Below are 9,147 nucleotides of genomic sequence, written 5' to 3'. Positions count from 1 at the left end.
CTCGGCCCTCCCTCCGTTCTAGGGCCCTTCTCTCACTCTCTTCCCTTCCCGCCGCAGCCGGCAGCATCTTCCGCATCCTGACGTGCTTCTCTCCGGGACCGGACTGCGGGAGCGACCGTGCCTCTGGCGCCTCAGTGCTTCCGTAATCCGCTGCTGCGGCAGGAAGAAAGCTTTTCCTTGGCGTTGCGTGGAGCAGGGAGAGGAACGGCCCTTCTCTCACTCTCTTCCCTTCCCGCCGCAGCCGGCAGCATCTTCCGCATCCTGACGTGCTTCTCTCCGGGACCGGACTGCGGGAGCGACCGTGCCTCTGGCGCCTCAGTGCTTCCGTAATCCGCTGCTGCGGCAGGAAGAAAGCTTTTCCTTGGCGTTGCGTGGAGCAGGGAGAGGAACTCGTGCAATATGAAAACGGTACTTTTAATGTCTTCTTAGTGAAAGTTCAGACTGGTCGTCCTAACGCTTTCAACCAAGCGGCCTGCTGTGTTCGAGAAACGCTTACCGGCTAGCTAAATGATAGAGCGTGCTATGTTAAGAGGAGCTATAAAAGCGCTGGTTTCTTACCTGTTCAGTAAAAAAAAGCTTTCGGGAATGATGGAATTGCAAAGGTGCACCCTGTAGTTAAGTCAGCATCGCAGTTGCAGGATGCATTTTCCCTATAACGTCCTCTTTATGAGTTATCTCTTGTGGTACTTGAAAATTTTACCAGGACTTTGTTGTTTGAGGTGGGTGTGACAGTTACTGTTGTTTGGCAGTCCCGGTTGTGAAGCAGTTGCATTTGTGAAAGTGTGCAGAGCTCGTTGTGTGATTTTTTTTTTTTTTTTTGGAACATGTAAAACAGGATATATTTAAATTCTGGTATTTTATATTTTTTTTGTGGATTAAAAATGCCTTCGGGAAATCCTTCCAGGTTTCTGATGTAAGCAGCTTTGCTTCCTGGAGTGCTGCTTGTTGATTGCTTTTGGGCTGGTTAGTAACCGTTGTACCAGGCGCCTCAAATCCTCGTGTTTGTTGTTTGAGCTTTCTGCCATGAGCAGACAAGGCAATTAGCACGTTCAGTCTAATTCTCGTAGTTGTTCTGAATTCCTTTAGATTTTGTGTCCTAGTACATCCATCTGAAATACTCACTGAGGTACATTTTACTGTTTAAAGTGTGATGGCGGTGCTGCTGAATTCTCTATAGTATTCATATAGAAATGTGTGGCAAATATCTGTCTTTTTGCCCAAGTATTCCCAAAGCAGAGCTGAAAAAAGGAGTTAAGAAAGAAGTTTTTATTTCCTATTCTTAAAGGTTTTTTTTATCACCATGTTTAAATAGCAGAAAGAGCATTTTATGTTTACATAGTGGGTTTTTTTTTTTTTGAAGGATGTCTTGCAGAACACCTATGAAAGCTTCCACTTAAATTTTTCCGGTGTAAGAATGCGTAGTGCTTACATTAGCATACAACTTGATGATTGTTCAGTTACTGACAAGCGCTGAACTAGAATAGTTGTGCACTAAATTTGAACCTTGTCCTAGTTCATCTGCTCATTCTCTCTTGATTTATTCTCAGAGGTCTAATCTTAACCTCTACAGTTGCACATACAAATTCAGGAATGACAGTGTTATAGAAAATGTGAGTTAATTTACTTCTGTGGCCTTTTAGCACAAGGGAAATGTGCTGTTAAGTCTTTCTGAAGCCTTAAAAACAGGTTTGGTGGTTTTGTTGGTGTACATACAATGAACAGTTTCTTCTTTCAGAGCGTTTGTAAGGTCTGTGCTGTCTTTCCAGCTGAAATTTGCTGTTCATAGCCTCTGCTCTCCTTTGAATTTTTGTATATACAAGTAACTATATATGAAGTGAGTGCCGCAGTTACCTTCAGAGTCATTGTTCTGTCATTGAATTGTTGATTTTTTTTTTCCAGTCACATCACATTTACATGTTTGCTCTACATTTCAGTACCCCACAAAGCATAACTTTCCTTTCTTATCTGACCTTCTGTAGACTCTAAGAGGAAAAAAAAAAAATCTTAAATCTGTTTCATTGGAAATATTTTATAGCACTTATGGAAGCCTAAGGATTGGAAAGTTGCAGAGAGCCCAAAACTATTTAAAAGATTATCCAAATGTAATTCTTGGAAGTATATGACAGTCATACCAAATCAGGAACAAATCAACACTTTTTGTTGGAGTTTTCAAATCAGATTCCTTTCTGCCTGTATGTATTTTTTAAAAAAAGTAAAAAAAAGTAACTTCTTGATGCTCACGGTAACTTATAAATATTTACTTTTAAAAATACAGCCACATACACAGTAGCATGGGGGGGAAATACATTTGTAAGTAACAGTATCTAAACTTATAGATAATAATAAAAATAAACTCTTTTTACTGTTCCATGTTATATTTGATATTTAAAATTAAAAGCTCTCTGTAGGGGGAGGAATTTATTGAGGTTTTGGACAGGGATTAGCATCTTGAATTTTAGAGAGTTTGTCAGAAATCTGGGTGTTCTGAACTTCTGTGTAAAAGCTAGCAAACTTTTCAGATCTGCTTTAAGTTACCTTTAAAGATGGATCAGTTAGCTAACTACCTTGCTAGGCTTATGGTCTTGTTATTACTAAAATTGTATCTGTGCGTTATTGTCTTTTCTTTAGATGACGGGATCAAACGAATTCAAACTAAATCAAACTCCAGATGATGGTATTTCATCAGTAAAGTTTAGTCCAAATACATCTCAGTTTCTGCTTGTTTCATCCTGGGACACAACTGTCCGGCTCTATGATGTTCCTGCCAACACCATGAGACTCAAATATCAACATTCAGGAGCTGTCCTTGACTGTGCTTTTTATGTAAGTGTGTGAGGTGGCTTTTTTAAAATTATTGTTTTATAGACATATAGTGCCCAAGGTACATGAGAAATTGTTAGTCCCTGAAATTAAAGGGGTAGTGAAATCCTACCTGAATTCTAGGTTTAAAAAAAATAGCTTAATTCTGCCAATTATTTTTCTTTCAATGAATGTTGTTCTAGTCTTAAATATAGGTGTTTCCTGTGAAGGGTGCAGGCACACAAGTAATTTACTTCTGGCATAAGTGCTAGGCAAAAGTAATTTGAGCTGGTTTGTGCTGTTTCTGCAATAGTATAGTAAATTGTGTGCGTGTTTCTTACAAAGAGTTGTACTGGTAGTATATAGCCAGAAATTGTTATTCACAATAAATGCCCATAGCCAATTATTTTTTTTAACCTCCTCATACTGGGTTGTTTTGGAAACACTTGTTCTAAGTGAGCCATTTACCAGAGACTTGATTTCTGTATTTTTAATGCACTGGTTTTGAAATATGAGTGGTTTAAGTTTATTAGTGCCACTTTTGTTTTGCCTTTTTTTTTAAATAGAGGGTTTCAATTAGCATCTTCTTTTTTTGTGTTGTATTCTGGCATGTCCTCCAGTGACTTGATCTCGATGTGTTACTGAATGTTTTAAGGATCAGTTTAAATTTTTAATTCTGCTTGTGCTTTTTTCACTGAACACTTTGTCACATAGCTAATACCGTACTGTGGATCAACATGCAGGTTTTCAAATGGTTTCTAGTTTCCAAATTAGTTTTAGAAGGGTTACGCTTCAATTAGGTGGAACTGGCTTAGGTTGGCGGTCATTTAAAAATAAGCATTATGTGTTTTGCTGTTACAGAAATAGAAATGATTTGATATAGCCTCTAACTGCTTTTCTTTCTTTTTAGTTTTACTTCTAATTTAAAAAAAAAAATTGTATAGCTCAAAGTGCTTTACTTAAGCATTTTGCAAAGCTGCTGTCATCCGCCTGTTTAGATCTGGGACGGATCTTAACCCTTGTGTCTTAATTCCCATCTTCCCAAAGCTCTTGAAAGCAAGTCCTGTGTTATAAGCCTAAGAGATTAAATGTATAGCAGCCAGGGAAACTTAACACATGTCATAAGGTGAAATTTTTTGTTTTATAGGATCCTACCCATGCCTGGAGTGGAGGATTAGATCAGCAGCTGAAAATGCACGATCTAAACACGGACCAAGGTAAGCAGGTTGAATTCTGTAAGTGGTCTCAACAGCTGGCCTAAGCTTCAGATTTATATACTTACATGAACAGAATATGTTTCAAGTTTTTTAGATGGGGGATATTTAAGTAGTAGCTGTTTAGATGTTGATTATAAACCTCTATTGATTTAAGTTGTCAGTGTTAGTGCCCAGCAGTCTCCTTTGCTGTGCAGCCCTTTCTCATCACCGAGACACAGAACAAGGCAGTATTCCTTACGGTGTAACTGAAGATTGTGCTATAACACCTTTAATAGAAGGGTTGAATCTGTTGCTGCCAAACTGAGCAGCTTAAACTGCTGCTTAAACTTTTCCTGTGATGAATATTCATTGATGTATTTTACGTGTGTATTTCTTTACTTATTTTAAGGTGAAAATGGAAGGAAAGGAAGTAGCTATATACTTGTCACACTGTTGATTTAAGGTTAACATCATATGTGCCTTTATCTAGCAGAATAACTAGTGGCCCTAATAAGTGCTACCTAAAAGCATGGAAGTTCGCCAGAAAGTTTGGTAGATCCTTGTAGGACACCTTGAATTGGATTTCTGATGATAATCTTCCTCTGCCATAGGCTACTGTGTCTCAGTTAGGGGGAATTAGCTAAGCTGAACTAAAACTGAGCAAGTGATTTTCCAAAGGTTTGTGGTTTAGACGTATTTAGACTGATCTTTCACGTGTATGGCAGAATGTATATAAAGCTTTTGCTTTGTCAAACATCATGGCCTTATACTACATTTTTTTCTAACAAAACATTGCTTGAAAGTTACACTGTTCCAGTGCCTCATTGGTGCAAAATACGGAGCTAGTTTGTCTAACTTGTTTGTGTGTGTTTTAAAGAGAAAAGTGAATCTCAGCCTGAGACAAATGTGGTCACCAGAACCAGCCAATAGCCAGGGCTCGACAAACTTGTGTGTGCAGTAATGTTTTGAAAAAGGTCAAATAATTCTGTTACAGATGACTTTCTAGAAGTGTTTATATTTAAGTTATATTTTCATTAATATGTAATATTAATTCCTTTTCTTTCTTTTGTCATAACGTTAATATATACAAGCTTAAGTCGCTTTCTGTATTGTGTCTGCGTCACATGCGGTGATACCATTTGATACTGAACATTTCTTTATACCTGTGAAGATCTCTCTTCTTGGCTGAAGATCTTCTCTGTGGCTGCCTAAAATTCTTAACTTCCTTTCATAATCTCAGGAGACATAAGTTTAAATTTAGCATATCTGATCTTTGCAAAAGCTATGCTTCGAAGACTGATCTATCCGTAAAGGGACTCCTAGCATATCAATACACCCGTGGGAATGTCAGAAAATAGTGTGTTCGTACTGCAGTAGTGTGTCCTTTTTTTATTCTTTTTTCAACACGTTCTGACTGTTTCTAGAGCCAATAAAGTTACAATAAATTGTATTTTCTCACAGAAAACCTTGTTGGTGCTCATGATGCTCCTATCAGGTGTGTTGAGTATTGCCCAGAAGTAAATGTCATGGTGACTGGAAGCTGGGATCAAACAGTTAAGCTGTGGGATCCCAGAACTCCTTGTAATGCAGGAACCTTCTCTCAGCCTGAAAAGGTATGTACTGGGTGCGGTACTCCAGGTGATATGTTAAATAATACATCCAGCGACTGGTTAAACATCACCATACAGGACACTGTCTTAAACTGAATTGAATTTGAAAAGTTGTGTTTAATGGTTTTTAAACGGTGAAAATGTTGCATTTTAAAACATTTATATGCAGAATATATTGCGATTTTAGGGTAGGAATTTGAGCTTTCATCAGTAGGAGAGCACGACTTAATTCTTAGCACTCCTGATGGACCAAATTCTTTTAATTTAAAACAAACTTGAGGAAGGAAAACGTAACAAAAACAGCGTGTGAAATTGATGTAATCATTAATAATCCTCGGCTTAATTGTAATATGCACTATCGATTTCCTTAAACGTTAAGACTTTTAGGTATATCAGATCCTGGCAGTCATAAGGTCTGATTGTTTTGAAATGTGCATAGAGGTATAATATGCCAATTATATTGCCTGAAATAATATTTTGTTTTTTTCACTTGTATTAAAAGGTTGAACAGAATTGCTTGTATTGTAATTTACTTGTCGTTGTACTAATGCCTAGTAAATTCAGACATTCTCCTAATACTAAATCGTCTGTGCTAATGAGAGACCAAGAGAAATAAGGTAAAATGTAATGTCTTAAGCTTTTTCTAATGGTTATATGGTGTGTTAATCTTTTTCAGTGACACCATTGTAAGTAGTATAGAATTACAGAACAGTAATTTCTGTTTTTTTTCATAGACTCCTAAACACAGGCTGGATTGATGGATAATTTTACATATGAATATTTTTTTTTGCCTATACCTTTTTTAAATTGCATTTAGCTCTGTCACATCGTATTGTCAAGTCATAATTATGAGCCATCATTACGTTCCCTATTGCATCTAAATAGCTATTACTTTTGTTACAACATAGCTGAATCTACTTCTGGCAAGACCTTTGTTCAGAATAAAGTAATTGCATTATTTCTAGTTTTGATTTATAGTTGTGTGTAGCATGTAAAGAGCTGTGATAAATTGCTGACAGAATATCATATAATGGACAGCCACAGTGAATCAAGCTGCTTATTGGTTCAGCAAGGTTCATTATGTCATTTTTTTAATACTGCCTTTGATAAATGTGTACACCTACTCAACTGCATGACAGTGATTTCAGTTGATTTATGATTGTGTGGTGTAGAAAGAATACTTACTATACAGGTGTGACATCAGTTTGTAAAGAAGATTTAAGATATTTAATGTTTTTTATGCCTTTGTTTCCATACATGTATACGAACGTTTTTTATATAATGTTTATTAATATTTTTTGATCAATTTTTACATCAATAACGAAGGCAGATTTGAAAACCTGTCTTGTTAAAGTGTGTAACTTACTGTTGGCTCAAAGCTTTCTTTCCCTTCTTGTACGTAAGTGGTATTTGGCAATTGGGATGATCGGAAATTTTAGGCAACTCCTATGTGAGCATTTAAGACATTTCCCATCTTAAGACCTCACTCTTAAGAGAGAAGTTCAATAATCACAGGAAAGCATGCTGAATGAATGTGGATTGGTTAAAGGAAGCTTCATATACATATACACACCTGTTGGCTTAGTTTTTTTGATTAAAAATTAACTTTTTGAAAACACAATTTCTCCAGAAATGTTTATAGCAAATGAAAAGTTGTTTTGTCTGATATTTCAGTGCAGTCTTACCAGAACCAAGTATCTTTACTGGGCTTTATCAGAGAACCAGAAAGTGAAACTAGGTGCTTGAGTGAAATTGTACAAGCACATGCCAAAAGAAATTGAATCCTTCTGGCAGGGTACCAGATTTCTTACACTTTTGATTCTTGATCTGAGGTATATACAATATCTGTTTCTTATGTTTTTAGCTGCATTAGATCACTTTTGAAAAAGCTCATTCTTATAGTTTGCTCCTGTTAGCAGCTCAGTGACCTGACAGCTATAGGTAGCTGGATTCCATCTTGCTGTGTATCAATAATTTGTAATTCATTTGATAGCGCAGAGTTCTTGACTGAACCTTTTTTCTTTTTTAAGCATATTTCCAGATTAACTGCATCCCAAGTAATATTTGGAAACAGAGCAATTTAATGAGAAATTTGATAAGCAAAAATTGAATCTCTGAGCCAATCTTTGGAGTAGAGTTGAAATTCCAAGCCATAGTCTTTTTTAATGATGTCAAGCATATTGCTTCCCTCAATTTCACTTAGTTTTATTAAAGTATACAAAGTACTGGTTTTTTAGTGTTTTCTTGGCAATTTATTTTCCTTTATTAACATGAAGCTCAACTTGAAGTATTCTGTTTAAAAAGAAAAACATGTGATTACCAGATGGAGGAAAACTGAGAAGAAAATGTGTGACGTGGTACTGTAGGACTAAACTGCAGGATCATGAATTGGTAGTGGGGAATGCAAGCTGTGCAGATGAATTCCAATATCCATGCCCTTCCCCCCTCAGTTACTGTGTATCTATTTTCCTCTTGCCTTGAAATATCCAATAAACTTAATGCTTGAAATAATTTTTGAGGAAAACTTGAATAATACTGATTTCCCTTTTGAATTATACGTAAATACTTCTGTACACATGTAGCATTTAAAATGGGTAATACCAGCAAAAGGAAGAAATCTCATGTGTGGAAGATTATTTAGATATCACTGAGATCTAGAGACTGGTAATTGAACAAACGTGCTTGAAACTTAGAATTTGCACAAGTGCAAATGCATATTAATTTTTTTTTTCCTAAATTTGTTATATGTAGTATGGGACTGCGTTGGGCTTGATTTTTCAGCTATGTGCTAGGGTACAGAATTAAGGGTGAGCTTTTGAAATGCTACATCAGTGTCTTATCGCTAACCAGCTGCACACTACTGCTGTTTATCCCAAATTTGAGTTATAAATTGAAGCAAAGGGGAAATCTATAGCTATTATCTTTATTGTAATGTTACCTGTTTTGTTATTGCATATTGCTGATATTTTATTTCGTACAAAGAACAATGGATATCCCGGCTGATAAGCGTTAAATATTGTAATGTTTTTATTTTTAAAGGTCTACACGCTTTCTGTGTCTGGAGATAGACTGATTGTGGGGACGGCAGGTCGGAGAGTGCTGGTGTGGGATTTGCGGAACATGGGTTATGTTCAGCAGCGAAGAGAATCAAGTCTGAAATACCAGACCCGCTGTATCAGAGCATTTCCGAATAAACAGGTATGGGAACCATGTCAGTAATTATATTTCTGCTGAATATTCTTTAGGAAAAATGGTGGTTTATTTTTCAAGTGTTTTGCATCTTTCTCTCATTTTAAAAAATTTCTGGTCTTCAAAGTTTTGTAATCAAACTCTGGGAGGGGGGCCGGGAAAAATGGTGTTGAGGCCCCTTGTTCCAGGTTAACTCCAAGTTAACAGGTTAACTGAATAGTGTAGCTTAGGAATGTTTGTCACTGATTTACCAGCGTATTATGTTTTCATTTTTTTCCTCTGTTTTGTCTCCTTTTTGTAAAATAACGTGTTTAATGCAGCACAATGCTGACATATAATTAAAAAACAAAACA

The 9,147-nt window shown here is 36.5% G+C and overlaps 1 protein-coding gene across 2 annotated transcripts in view; it reads left to right on the top strand.

Moving 5' to 3' along the window:
• The first annotated feature begins 247 nt into the window (after positions 1 to 247).
• BUB3 (BUB3 mitotic checkpoint protein) overlaps positions 248 to 9,147 on the top strand; it is a 13,193-nt gene continuing 4,293 nt past the window's right edge. For both annotated transcript variants that reach the window (XM_009325874.1, XM_009325875.1), the window contains exons 1-5: positions 248 to 408; positions 2,629 to 2,823; positions 3,947 to 4,016; positions 5,457 to 5,608; positions 8,645 to 8,803. In XM_009325874.1, the coding sequence (XP_009324149.1) occupies positions 400 to 408; positions 2,629 to 2,823; positions 3,947 to 4,016; positions 5,457 to 5,608; positions 8,645 to 8,803 (585 nt within the window). In that variant the 5' untranslated portion in view covers positions 248 to 399. The remainder of the gene's footprint in view (positions 409 to 2,628; positions 2,824 to 3,946; positions 4,017 to 5,456; positions 5,609 to 8,644; positions 8,804 to 9,147) is intronic.

The sequence above is a fragment of the Pygoscelis adeliae genome, unplaced genomic scaffold, assembly GCF_000699105.1.
Source record: "Pygoscelis adeliae isolate BGI_AS28 unplaced genomic scaffold, ASM69910v1 Scaffold4, whole genome shotgun sequence".
In the NCBI taxonomy this organism is placed as follows: domain Eukaryota; kingdom Metazoa; phylum Chordata; class Aves; order Sphenisciformes; family Spheniscidae; genus Pygoscelis; species Pygoscelis adeliae.
Note: the sequence above shows the minus strand (reverse complement) of the source record. Positions and strands in the feature narration are given on the sequence as shown.